The sequence below is a fragment of the Caretta caretta genome, chromosome 8, assembly GCF_965140235.1.
Source record: "Caretta caretta isolate rCarCar2 chromosome 8, rCarCar1.hap1, whole genome shotgun sequence".
NCBI lineage: Eukaryota > Metazoa > Chordata > Testudines > Cheloniidae > Caretta > Caretta caretta.
The window spans coordinates 1043125-1056863 of NC_134213.1; the positions used below are offsets into that span (position 1 = coordinate 1043125).

At 50.9% G+C, this 13739-nt stretch overlaps 1 protein-coding gene across 7 annotated transcripts in view; it reads right to left on the reverse strand.

Annotated features, from left to right (window-relative positions):
* Window positions 1-13739, reverse strand: part of NSD1 (nuclear receptor binding SET domain protein 1) — a 140626-nt gene that overhangs the window by 25443 nt on the left and 101444 nt on the right. For all 7 annotated transcript variants that reach the window (XM_075131209.1, XM_048860880.2, XM_048860878.2 and 4 more), the window contains 4 exons: window positions 12560-12829; window positions 11030-11146; window positions 7007-7148; window positions 5933-6039 (listed from right to left, as the gene is read on the reverse strand). In XM_075131209.1, coding sequence (XP_074987310.1) covers window positions 5933-6039; window positions 7007-7148; window positions 11030-11146; window positions 12560-12829 — 636 coding nt within the window. The remainder of the gene's footprint in view (window positions 1-5932; window positions 6040-7006; window positions 7149-11029; window positions 11147-12559; window positions 12830-13739) is intronic.

Below are 13739 nucleotides of genomic sequence, written 5' to 3' on the forward strand. Positions count from 1 at the left end.
GGTCGGACTGCGGTCTCAGAGCAGCCTCCATGAGCAGGAGTTTCAGTCTCTGTTCTCTGTCCTTAAGGGATCTTGGGCGGAAACCCTTGCAAATGCAGCACCTGTCCTTTTGGTGAGTCTCACCAAGGCACTGCAGGCAGGACGAGTGAGGATCACTCTTGGGCATAAACTTGCCACAGGACTCACAGAGTTTAAACCCCGGAGACCCAGGCATACCCCCGGAGGGGAAACTATCTATCTACCAAACACTACTAACTATGTGATAAGTACAACTACAGAGAAAAACTATTTACACTAAGAACAAAGACACTGCTAAGGCGCTTGCTGCACGAGCGAGCAAAGTTCCAGCTAGCCATCACAGGCAGTAAGAAGGAACTGAGGGGGTGGGGGGGTCGGCGGGGCTCGATATTGGGCGCCATGAAGGCGCCACCCCAGAGGGCGCCCAGGCCCTACGGACGCTGCTAGGGGGAAAGTCTTCTGGCTGGTGCGCACGCAGCGCACACACCTGCTTGGAACGGACATGAACAATCACTTGAAGAAGAACTGGGGGTCACCAAATGAAATTAATAGTCAGCAGCTTTAAAACAAACAAAAGGAAGTATTTCTTCACACAACGCAGTCAGTCAGTCAGTCAGTGGAACTTTTTACCATAGAATCATAGAAGGTTAGGGTTGAAAGGGACCTCAGGAGGTCATCTAGTCCAACCCCCTGCTTTAAACAGGACCAATCCCCAATTTTTGCCCCAGATCCTTAAATGGCCCCCTCAAGGATTGAACTCACAACCCTGGGTTTAGCAGGCCAATGCTCAAACCACTGAGCTATCTCTCTCCCCAATGATGTTGTGAAGGCCAAGACTATAACAGGGTCCAAAAAAGAAATAGATAAGTTCATGGAGGATCGGTCCATCAATGGCCGTTAGCCAGGATGGGCAGCGATGGTGTCCCTAGCCTCTGTTTGCCAGAAGCTGGGAATGGGTGACAGGGGATGGATCACCTGATGATTCCCTGTTCTGTTCATTCCCTCTGGGGCACCTATCGTAACTATCGTAAGACAGGATACTGGGCTAGATGGAGCTTTGGTCTGACTTAGTATGGCCGTTCTTATGTTCTGTGCTGTCTTCTGAGTCTGCAGACAGCCTGAAACAATCCCTCTGAGGGAGTGAAAAGACCGTTACCTTTCCTGTAACTGGTGTTCTTCGAGATGTGTTGCTCAAGTCTATTCCACAATGGGTGTGCCAGTTTTTCCCCTAGCAGTACCCGTAGGGGGGAGCGCCCCCCTCCCCCGCAACCCCTGGAGCGGCGCCTGCCTGGCACGGTATAAGGGGGGCTGCGCTCCCCCCGCCCTCAGTTCCTTCTTGCCAGACAACTCCGACAGAGGGGAAGGAGGGCGGGGTGTGGAATAGACATGAACAACACATCTCGAAGAACACCAGTTACGGAAAAGGTAACTGTCTTTTCCTCTTCGAGTGATTGCTCATGTGTATTCCACAATAGGTGATTCCAAGCTATACCTGTTGGAGGTGGGTAGGAGTTCACAAGTTCTCGGGACGGAGGACCGCCCTGCCAAACCCGGCATCATCCCTGGCCTGAGAGACAATTGCATAGTGCGAGGCAAACATGTGAACCCAAGACCACGTGGCGGCCCTACAAATGTCCTGGATGGGGATGTGGGCCACAAAGGCAGCCGACGAGGCCTGCACCCAAGTCGAGTGTGTCCTCACAATGGGTGGCGGGGGGACACCCGTCAGCTCATAACAGGACGGATGCACGAAGTGATCCGCTTAGAAAGCCTCTGAGTGGAAATAGTGGAAAACGAACAGTTGCAAAGACTTTCTGAACAGCTTGGTCCGCTCGAAGTAGAAAGCCAGAGCTCGCCTCATGTCGAGCGTGTGGAGACGGCGTTCCTCACTAGTCGTGTGAAGCTTGGGGCAGAGGACTGGCAGAAAAATGTCCTGACCCATGTGGTAAGTGGAGATCACTTTCGGAAGGAGTGCAGCTGGACCTTGTCCTTATGAAAAACTGTATACGGCGGTTCGGAGGTTAGGGCCCTGAGCTCCGAGACCCGCCTGACTGACGTGATAGCTACCAGGAAGGCCACCTTCCATGAATGCATCCAATGAAGTGAGCTGTAGCTCACGAAAGCTTATGCTCAAATAAATTGGTTAGCCTCTAAGGTGCCACAAGTACTCCTTTTCTTTTTGCGAATACAGACCAACACGGCTGCTACTCTGAAACCTTCCATGAGAGGTGAGACCAGAAACACGTGGCCAGTGGTTCAAACGGGGCCCCCATGAGACAAGCCGGCACCAGGTTTAGGTCCCATTGCGGAACCAGGGGCTTGGAATATGGGTAGAGACGGTCCAAACCCTTAAGGAATCAGCCAGTAATAGCATGGGAAAATACTGCGTGACCTTGCACCGGGGGATGAAAGGCTGATATGGCCACCAAGTGTACCCTGACTGATGAGGGTGCCAGTCCCTGGGCCCTCAGGTGGAGGAGGTAATCAAGGATAAGCTGGATCGGGGCGGCTGTCGGGGAAACACCCTGGCCTGGCGCCCACCTTGAAAACTGAGGCCACTTCACCACATAGGACCGGCGAGTGGAGGGCCATCTACTTTTGAGGAGGACGTGCTGAACCTGTTCCGAGCATGTCCTTTCCTCGCCACCTAGCCATTGAGCAGCCATGCAGTGAGGTGAAGCGTTGCTGGGTTGGGATGGAGGAGGCGGCCCTGGTCATGAGAGAGCAGGTCCAGGCAGAGCAGCAACTGCCATGGCAGAGCTACCGCCATCCCCGAGAGGGTCCCGTACCAGTGTTGCCTGGGCCATGCTGGGGCAACGAGGAGGACCCTGGCTTTGTCCGTCTTTATTTTCTCCAGGACCATGCTGATCAGAGAGAACGGGGGAAAGGTGTAGAGGAGCTGGCCTGACCAGGACAGGGTAAAGGCATCGGAGATAGCGTCCCTCCCTAGGCCCCCCCGGAGCAGAACCGGGAGCATCGTCGGTTCTGCCTGGTCGCAAATAGGTCCACCTGGGGAGTACCCCACCTTTGGAAGAGTTGGTGAGCCACTTCCAGGTGTAGAGACCACTCGTGCTGAGAGGAAAAATTCCTGCTCAAGCGATCCGCCCTGACATTCCGGGCACCTGGCAGGTGGAAGGCTTTTAAGTAGATGTTGTGGGCTATACAGAGGTCCCACAGACTGAGGGCTTCATGGCAGAGGATCAGGCCCCGCCTTCCCTGTTGATATAGAACATTGAGGCCGTGTTGTCCGTGAGGACCCTGATTACCTTGCCCTCCAGGTGCGAGCGGAACGCCATACACGCCAGTCGCACCGCCCTGAGTTCCTTGACACGTATATGAAGAGGTAGGTCCTCCAGAGACCACAGGCCTTGGGTCTGAAAGTTCCCCACATGGGCCCCCCAACCCAGGTCTGACACAGCTCCAACGACAGGGCCCTGTCCCTGAAAGGGACCCCCTGGAGCATGTTGTTTGGGGCGGACCACCACTGTAAGGAGATGATCACAGAGTCCAGCATGGTGAGGACCTTGTCCACCCTGTCTATGGCCTGGGAGAACTGCGAGGCCAGCCAGAGCTGGAGGGGGCCTCATTCTGAGTCTGTGCACGCAGACATGTTACAGGCAAGCCCTGGCTGTCGTCACTGGGAACCTGGTGACCGAGTTGATAAGCCCTTTCAGGGTCTCGAACCTGTCTGGTGGGAAAGAGGCCCTGGCAGACGTTGCGTCCAGTAGCGCCCCGATAAACTCTATGCGTTGGACTAGAACTAACGTGGCCGTGGCGTTGTTTATCAACAGGCCCAGGGCAGTACATGTGGACAGGAGGAGCGCCACGTGATCTCTCACCTGCGACCGGGAGGTGCCTTTGACTAGCCAGTCATCCAGATATGGGAATATTTGGACCCCCTGGCGTCTGAGGTAGGCCGCTACCACTACCATACACTTTGTAAAGACCCTGGGGGCAGTGGACAGACCAAATGGTAGGACCGTGAATTGGTAGGGACTCCAAGGAGAGATTGCCGAACTGGAATTAAATCGCAAACTGGATACAATTAACTTAAGCTTGAATAAAGACTGGGAGTGGATGGGTCATTACACAAAGTAAAACTACTTCCCCATGTTGATTCCTTCCCCCCACCACCTGCTGTTCCTCAGACATTCTTGTCAACTGCTGGAAATGGCCCACCTTGATTATCACTACAAAAGGTCCCCCCCACACCCCGCTCTCCTGCTGGTAATAGCTCACCTTACCTGATCACTCTCCTTACAGTGTGTATGGTAATACCCATTGTTTCATGTTCTCTGCGTCTATAAATCTCCCCACTGTATTTTCCACTGCATGCATCCGATGAAGTGAGCTACAGCTCATGAAAGTTTATGCTCAAATAAATTGGTTAGTCTCTAAGGTGCCACAAGTCCTCCTTTTCTTTAACTAAACTAACTGCATTAGCTAACTGACTACAGGTACTACTGAACAAACGAAGAGTTCTGGGGACGAGCTGCTGCAGGGCTGGGGCAGAGTACTTCCAACGCACCTTCACTGGCGGCAAGAAGGAACTGAGAGTGGGGGGAGTGCAGTCCCCCTTATACCGCGCTAGACAGGCTCCACTCCAGCGGTCGCGGGGAGGGGGGTGCTCCCCCCTACAGGCACTGCTAGGGGGAAAAACCTCCGGCACTCGTGCACGTGGCAGGCACGCACACCTATTGTGGAATACACATGAGCAATCACTCAAAGAAGAACTACCTCAGTCATCAGACTGAAATGTTAATTCTGGATCCCAACAATGGCAAGTTAAGTGTAAACACCATTAGCTATTTCACTGCTGATTGTTTTATTAGAAACATTCATAATGTGCTTATCACAGAACTCCAAACCAACCCCCCAGGCCCAAAGCACCAGCTGCTCCCATCCAACTACCAAAACCTCCAGCTTCCCCTGATTTCTATGATGTACCAAAAAGATGAGGCACACCAGGAACTGAAAATGTGGCATCAGCATACAATAAACTGAGCTTAATATCAAAACAAACAACAGAGGGGCTCACTGTGACAACTGTGCGATTCAGCTCATCCGTAATTAATGGAAAAGCTGTGGTTTTCATTGAAATGAGGCTGCTAAAGGATTTCCAGTCTGCTACACCACAAGGCCACAAAACCCGGGATCCCCCTACAGAATTTAGGCCCAGCTTGCTGTGGAGAACACAGGGCCTGGCCTGTAAACTTGTGAGGCTTTGGTGGTGCAGCACCTAACTCAACTCTCAACGAGGCAGTTTCTTTGTTGCAGTACGTGCCTACTAACTCCACAGCACAGAGTTTACAAGCTGCTTTGTGAAGCATGTGGAACTAGTAAACAGCTGCGGCTCAGACTCTGCTGGTGAAGACTGCAAGCCATGCCAGCTGGTTCTGCAGTTTTTCATTAAGAAGTCCCCATCTCAAGCAAACAGTAAAATTCAAAATAAAATATTAATTCCTGTTAGCGCAACATTAAGATTACGAAATCAAGTGCTCAAAAATCAGGAAGCTCCAAAAGCAAACATTTCTCCTCCGATGTTAGCTCATCCCTGTTGCATGTATAGAGTATTTCTGTTCCTATTTTACTCATAAACTTTAATGTATTATTGCTAAACCCGTGGAGAAAAATACTTATGAAATCTCCTAGTGCAGACAAGGCCTCTTTGTGGGTGCTCTGCTCTGGAATTTGGTTCCTACACTGATTTAACAAAATCTAAGATTCTGTGCTCCTGCAACCTAAAGTGAGGTACTTGCATGTTTGCCCAACTCAGCCTCAGCAGGATTTTCACAATCACTTTGAAAATACAGTGGCATTTATCATGGCACTTCTGTGTCCCTGCAGCAAGCAAGCCACTCCAATTCAAAGAGAGCCCTTGGAATAAAAAGAAGCCAGAGAAGGGCTGTCTTACCTTTGGCCGCACTCCTAGGAACCCGCTGCAATTCGGAGCACCACATTTGCAAACTGTCTTTCCATTCCCCAAACATTCCAGGTTGTAGTTGAAAGTCAGCTCAGTCCCTGGTAATAAAAGAAATCGGTAGGCAACATCTGGACTGTGACAAACCATACAGCTTCTCCTGCTAAACTGAAGAAACACCAGAGCCTACTCACGGCTGGCAGAAATGTGGAGGGGCACCAGCTTCTCCCCCCTCCCCTAGGGTAGATCTACACGGATCGGCAACTAGATGCAGACCCCATCACCAGCCACATTCCAGGTTTTGACATTGCATTTGTTTGCTTGCCAGTGGCAACCCAGGAATCATATTGCTGGGCCCTGGGCAATTATAACAATGACACTCTGCTCAGGGGCACAGACGCTCACTGAGAAGGGGGGAGGTGGAGAGATAGGGAGCAAGGGGAGCTGTTAAGACTCTATGGGGGTTAGGGGGAGCTGGATCTAGCTGTGGGGGGGCATCCTGACAGTTCCTGCCATTCCTAGGAGAGTTCCTCAGTATCTGGCTCCCTCTGCACTGACGTCCCCCTACCCAGGTACCAGTGCCCCATCCCCCAGCCTATCCCAGCTAGCTGGGGGGCTTACACTGTGTCCCCTCTGCATGGTCCCTGCACCCCAGAGCTGGCTGGCACAACTGCTATAGCCGGCCGGGAAAGGAGAGCTCTTCCCACCTGCTCGCCAGCGGCCCACCCGATGCTGTGTGCCATTGGAGCTGTTCTGGCCCCTCCTCCAGGTCCCTGGCCCCCTGCCCCCGCCCCGCATGTGCCAGGAGATGGAAACACATCTGGGTCCCGCTCTTGCCTCCACAAGATATCGTGGGGGTGGAAAACGTGGGCCAGGTGGCGGAAACACACAATCAGCCCTCCCAATACACCCTCTGTTGTATGTGCCTGGCTTACGTGTTCCACCCTTTGCATACTGAGGCTTTCCTACAGGCCGTCTCAGCTCCAGACCCTCGCTACAGACCCTCCCCTTTCCTGACAGAGACGCCCCACCAGAACTCCGGGTCAGCAACAGAACAAGGTCCCTTACCAGCTTTGATATTGACAAGAGCAAAGAGCCCAACGCGCGTATCACCATTCACGGACCATTTCTGAGTCTCACAGTTGGGTTGGCAGCAATGGTTCATAAATCGAGCGTAATTGCCCTTCGGTCCCGCATCAATGATTCGATCCTAAAATCACAAGGAAAAGCGACTTTTCTAACGTAACATCTCCTGCTCGAGCCACCCCACAAAGGCCCTGCCCCGTCCCCAAAGCGTGTTACGACGTATTCTCAGTGCTGGCTTTAAGTGCCTGAGTATGCGTTTTACAATGCCCTACAGCCAATACCTTTTACCGTATGCACTTCTGACACCTGGCAGAATCCAAACAAGCTTCTGCACTCAGATCTCCTTTGCTGGAGCTTGCAGGCAAAGTGCAAAATGCAGAGAACTGCCCTTCCCCAACCCCCCGAGCATCTCTTCCTCCAATGGAGATGGAGGCTTCCTAATGAAAGAGGCTGCTGCCTGGCACATCCAGCTTTTCCTTCCCCAGAAGGGTAAAACCCAGGGCTTGTATTGGGCCAGCATGCTGCAGCAGGGCATACCAGCACCACTCCTATGCTGCTCTCTTGTGCTCCATAATCATCTTCTTATTTATGATTTGTATCACTGAAGCACCGAGGAGCCCTAGGTGTGGACCTGAACCCCACTGTGTTAGGAGCTGTACAAACAAAGATTCACAAGATGGTTGGTCCTGCCCCAATCTATGTATAAGACAAGAAACAACAAATGAACACAGACAGACGGGGACATACAAGTAAACAATCAGACAATAATGGTCAACATGACAGGCAGCAGTCTCTGCGCACCACCAGTCTAACTCTTGCCAACTTTTTTATAGCTGTCACAGCAAAGGAGATTTTTGAGACTGCATCTGCAGGTGGATAACAAGGTAGCTTTGCAGATCTTAATGGGAAGCGCCTCCCAAGCATGTGGGCCAGCACAGGGGAAAGCACAAGGGAGCTTTCTGGAACATTTAACACGTGGGCAGCGCACACTCATGTCCTGGGCCAATCAGAGGTGAGCACTGATGGCTTGATAACAAATATGAGATGACTGGAAGGTTGTGACAGGCCACGAAGGGCTCTGAAAGTGAAGATAAGCAGCTTGTGCTTGATGCTCTAAAGCAGGGGGAGCCAGTGGAGGGTGCAAAGAGAGGAGTGACATGGTCAAACCAAGGGCTAGGAAAAGACCTTTGAAGGAGTGTTCTGAATAGATACGAGCAGAGCAAGGTCTCATTTATCAAAGCCAAAGAGAAGGAGGCTGCAGTAATCGAGAAGACGGGAGCTGGGTTGAGTGTTTCAGCTGGATGGATGGCTGGGAAAGGCCATCTCTTAGAGGCACTATGCAGAAAGAAACAGCAAGATTTAGACACAGGCTCAACGTGAGGCCCTAGCAAAAGCGCCAAGCTGAAGATGACACCAAGTTATGGGACGGAGTGACAGGCAGGATAGGATAGTGTGGTCCACAGTGATAGTTTTCATTTGCGTTCAACAATGCCTGTTGGCTGATCAGCGCTCAGCCGGTAACAATCACGCTAATGAACACGGCGCTTCTGTGGTGCAATTACCTCTGCCCACCCTCGGGTTTGGGACTGTACTTTGGTGCGGCAAAGTGGGTGGAAAGACCTGAAATGCCACTGAAAGAAAGGAGGGCTTCCGGTTTTAATGAGACAAAAGCAGAACTTCGGGTTCCGTCCTGTCGGATCCATGCTGCTATGGGCCAGGTCAAACACCAATGTCTAACTGGGGAGCTTGACCCTGGGTTTCTTGAGACTCAGGAGCCTTTCAGGCTTCTGGGTCAGCTATGTGCAACTACTGGAAAAGTCGAAGCCCAGGAGGACTTTTGAGGGGCTCACTCTGGGACCTGATTGCTCGTGGAGGCAGGTGCGAGTGTCTCTCAGTGAGGGCCTTGAGACACCACGCATGAGGCATGCCTGTGCAGAGAGACACTGCATGGCTGCACTTTAAAGCTCCTGAGATACTTCTGCTGTCTCTGAAAGGCAAAAGAGAAGGACAGAGAAGCAGGCAAGACAGCAAGAGTGCAGAGAAGCCCACAGCTATGACCCAAGTCTCTGCTTGGTGCTCAGGTGCTTTGAATTCAAGTCATGACGAGTCTCAGAAGCTCAATGATGCACCTAATAGTGGAACAAGAGCAGAGCGTGCTATTGAGCACTATTCTGACACCTGTGATCAAGGGAGGCCTGGAGCTGTGGAATCCTGTGCTCCCGAACAGTGCCCTAAGGGTCTGTCTACACTGCAGTGTAAGCCCAGGATTAGCAGAACTCGAGTTAGCAGACTCTAGGTTTGTTAACCTAGGGTTTGAACTCATTTGGGCCTCCAGCGTCTACACTGCATTACGTGGGCCCGAGTCCAAGCACCCTTCCAAAATGTGGCTGCTCTCGCCCTTTGTTCATGGTGCAGTGTGGGAAAACTTGACAGTCCAGAAGCAGTTGGACACCTCTACAGTTGCTCCAAAGACAACCGGAGAATACAGCTCTGCTGGGGCAGATATCGCCACCAACGAACAGTGCACGAAGCCAAGACCTGAGGCTGGAGAGTAGACAAAGGGTGCAATGGGGGAGGGGAGCAGTGCTGCGAGGTCTGTGAGTTGACAATCAGAAAGTTACAGTCCCAGCAGGCTCCTTCTCTGACCATAGCCAGAAGGGAAATATGCTCTGGTGAACAGAAGACAGCCTCAGGATCTTAGCAGGGGTGGCCTGAGACACTTTGGGCGGACCCAAGAATAGAGAGCCATTAAGAGCAGAAATCCTATTTAGAGAAACCCTATTGCCTGTCTGCCTATATGGCCCCTGTGACCATCATATCTGAGCACTGGGGAATCATGGAATCATAGGCCTGGAAGGGACCTCTCAAGGTCATCTAGTCCCATCCCCTGCACCGAGGCAGGACTAGGTATTATCTAGACCAGCATTTCTCAAACTGGGGTCCACGAGGGTACTCCAGGGGGTCTGCGGACCCCGCCGATCAACTCCTCCCCCTCCCTCCCAGTGCCTCCCACACACTGGGGAACAGCTGTTCACCGGGTGCAGGAGACGCTGGGAGAGAGGAGAAGGAGTGGGGACAGAGCGCTCGGGGGAGGGGGCGGAAAGAGGTTGAGCAGGGGTGGGGCCTTGGGGGAGTGGGGCGAGGTCTGGGGATGAGCAGGGACTTGGGGGTTAGCAAAAAAATTTACATAAAAATGGGGGTCCTCAGGTTGCTAAAAGTTTGAGAGCCGCTGATCTAGACCACCGCTGACAGGTGTTTGTTTAACCTGCTCTTGAAAACCTCCAATGATGGAGATTCCACAACCTCCCGGGGTAATTTGTACCAGTGCTTAGCCACCCTGTCAGAAAGTTTTTCCCAATCGCCAACCTAAACCATCCTTGCTGCAATTTAAGCCCATTGCTTCTTGTCCTATCCTCCGAGGTTAAGGAGAACTATTTATCACCTCCTCCCTATAATAATTGTTTATGTACTAAAAGACTTATGTCCCCTCTCAGTCTTCTCTTCTCCTGACTAAACAAACCAAATTTTTTTAATCTTTCCTCATAGGGCATGTTTTCTACACCTTTAATAATTTTTGTTGCTCTTCTTTGGACTTTCTCCACAGTGTGGTGCCCAGAACTGGACACAATACTCCAGCTGAGGCCTTATCAGTGCTGAGTAGAGTGGAAGAATTAGTTCTTGTGTCTTGCTTTCAACACTCCTGCTCACACACCCCAGAATGATGTTTGCTTTTATTTTTTTTTGCAACAGTATTCTATTGTTTACTTATATTTACCGTGTGATCCACTATAACCCCAGATCCCTTTCTGCAATATTGCTTCCTAGGCAGTCATTTCCCATTTTGCATTTATGCAATTGATTATTCCTTCCTAAGAGTAGTACTTTGCATTTGTCCTTACTGAATTTCATCCTATTTATTTCAGACTTCTGAAAGGGGTACAGTACTCTGGAAAGATTGAGAGCCACTGGTCTAAGATACTGGCAAGAGAGAGGCCCATCACGTACCTTGTCCAAAGTCAGCATATAGAAGTTGGTAATGTCGTGCTCCTGTGCGTAGCGGATTCGTGCCCGACACTCCTCCTCATCAATCAGCTCTCCCACGTATTCATTAACAAACTCACCCTGCCCAAGAAAAAGGAACAGGCAGCTGCTCAGGTCTTGCTACTGATGGAAGCAGAACTCTTTGGGGGAGGAAGACACTTCTGGGCTAACAAAGCTTGCTATCCATTTCCTCTCTGGATACTTTCGTTTCATTAACGACTAGACCCCAGGTACTTTGCAGCACATTTCACCTAGATTCCGCAGCAGCTTCATAAATTTCAAAAAACGTATTCAGTAAACTAAATAGGACCGTTAATAATATAGTCACACGTTACCCCCTGTTCTATTTGAAAATAAAACATTTAGGGACAGCATAAAGCAAAGTGAATTTGGGTTTAGTGCGTTACCGAATTCTGTACTGACACCTGCTCCATAACTGAACTACAGGAGTTGTTGGCAGAACTGATACACAGCCTGGGTCCTGGAACACAACCCTGCAACAAGCTTTGCAACATCGCAGAGCACAAGGCATCTGGTTTGAACACTGCTGACATTTATCCCACACAGTAAAACCTGTTCAAGAGGCCACCAAACACAATGAGTACAATGCCGCACCACTTTTACCAAAAGACACCCCCATTTCAGCATCTGAGTTTCACTGGTTCCTTGTTTGGTGGTTACAGACAGGTTACATGGAAGGTTTTCAGGGATAACCACCTACACTGCATCACTAACAATCAGCAGTTAAGGCAGCCCACCGAGGCCAGGTCAGGGACGGAGTTTGGCCTTCCTCTCTCTGGAGATGCCAACCTCGCCTTTGCTAACCTGTTCTGCAGTCTAACAGCCCTTACACATACAATGTGTCTGTCTTCTATTCAACTTAATTGTTCTCTGCTTTCCTTTGTTGTTTAACACAAACCCTCTTTCCTATGGAGAAAACCCCTCTGACCACCAGCAGATCTAGACTTCTGGATTTTAGAACGATAGTGGTTTGGCTAGTAGGGGGATTCCCCACATCCAGATATGCTAGCTTCAGCCATCACTACAGCTCTCCCAAAGACACTGCCCTCGGTCTGAGGGCTTCCCCAACAGACACTAATTATGACCTGGGTTTTTAAGTAAGATCCCCATGTGAAGAATGCCTGGAGGTTCCAGAATGGAAGCTCAGTGCTCCTTGTCTGAGAAATCTCAACCCAGTCTAAGAACTGCTACCTTAGTGCCCATCACTTTAGTGTCTGAGGGCCATATAAGCAGATGGACTGAACCGTCTTCTAGACTACCATGGGGATTATTGGATCCCAAGGCACTTCCCCAGGGAAGCTAGAACATCCCTGCCGCCTGGATGAAAGCAGGTCAGGAAACTAAAGTCATCCATTTCTCTTCTCTAGGGGCTCCTTTGGTCAGACAACACGTAAGTTATGGAACCACAGGAAGATGTCTATTAAGACGGGCTCAGTGTTAGCACAGAGTAAAATGAAAACACATAATGGGTACCTTCTTAATGTCCCTTTTGGCTTGCAAGCCCCAGCCTCGTGCCAGCGTGCGGAAGATTTCCACCTCTGGGTACTGCCTCTTGGAGAAGCACTGGTTCTGACAGCGCCCCCCCGCGGGACAGACCAGGGGGTGGCACTCATACAGCAGCATGCGATTGATGCACTCTGAGTCCAGGCCACAGGGGTTTTCATCTGTGTGTTTGCAGTTGCATCGGGGTATCTCAGACAGGTCTGCTGTGAAGATCTGCACCTTGCCCACTGGTCTGTTTACCTTGGAATGCACACACACAAGGTTAGCTAGCTAGGAAACAACAGCATGACAAGGAACAATCAACACTGCATTTCATCACACCCACTGAGCAAACCAGTTACAGCGAAGACTGAAGGCCACACAGGTCCAAGCATATACTTAACTTGTAGGCATCCCTCTAACTCCATTCACCCCAACCTCTGACTGCACTCAGGAGGTGCTGCTTTACCACTCTCGCCGCCACTGCCAGTCTGCGGCACGCCCCACGCATCTTCCGTGTGAAACAGCACGTTCTGCACTCTCTAGTGACAGGCCTTAACGCAACTTCGCGTTCTGGCCTCTTGGTTTTAAAGCAGTTACCTCCAACAGTTCTTTGCCATCCACCACCCGGACTGCACATCTGTGACAGGTGCAGGGAATCTGCTGAGCACTGGAAAACAAGCAGTTAACTCCCCACCCAACTATCTTGCATGCGTAAAGGCAAGAGTAACCAGACAAGGCTGGGATCTGAAGGCCCATTCTGAAACTCAGAGTTAAGCCAGGAAGCTCTTTAAAAGCATCTCTGTGAGGAGGTAGAGGGCTGCATCACATGAAGAAGAGATTGGCTTGTTTTTAGCACAAGCGGGGCCTTTGATTTGGTTAAAGGCAAGGAACTCTGAAAGGCAGGCAATAAAGAGATGCTCTCTTGAGAAAAGCCCTTTGCGGTTCTTTGTACCAACTTGCAATCCCACTGAATCCACCCCTCCGCAATGAACACCAGTAGGTTACTCACCTATAACTAGAGCTGTCCTCCGAATCCCCAAGACCCACTTCTTGGTTCTCAAACAGTGGGTTGGGACACAACTGCACACAACTGTTTTTTCCTTCACCACTAGCTAAACCCACATGGGAGAGAGACATTTCCGTGACTGTATATGACTGGTCTGTAGCG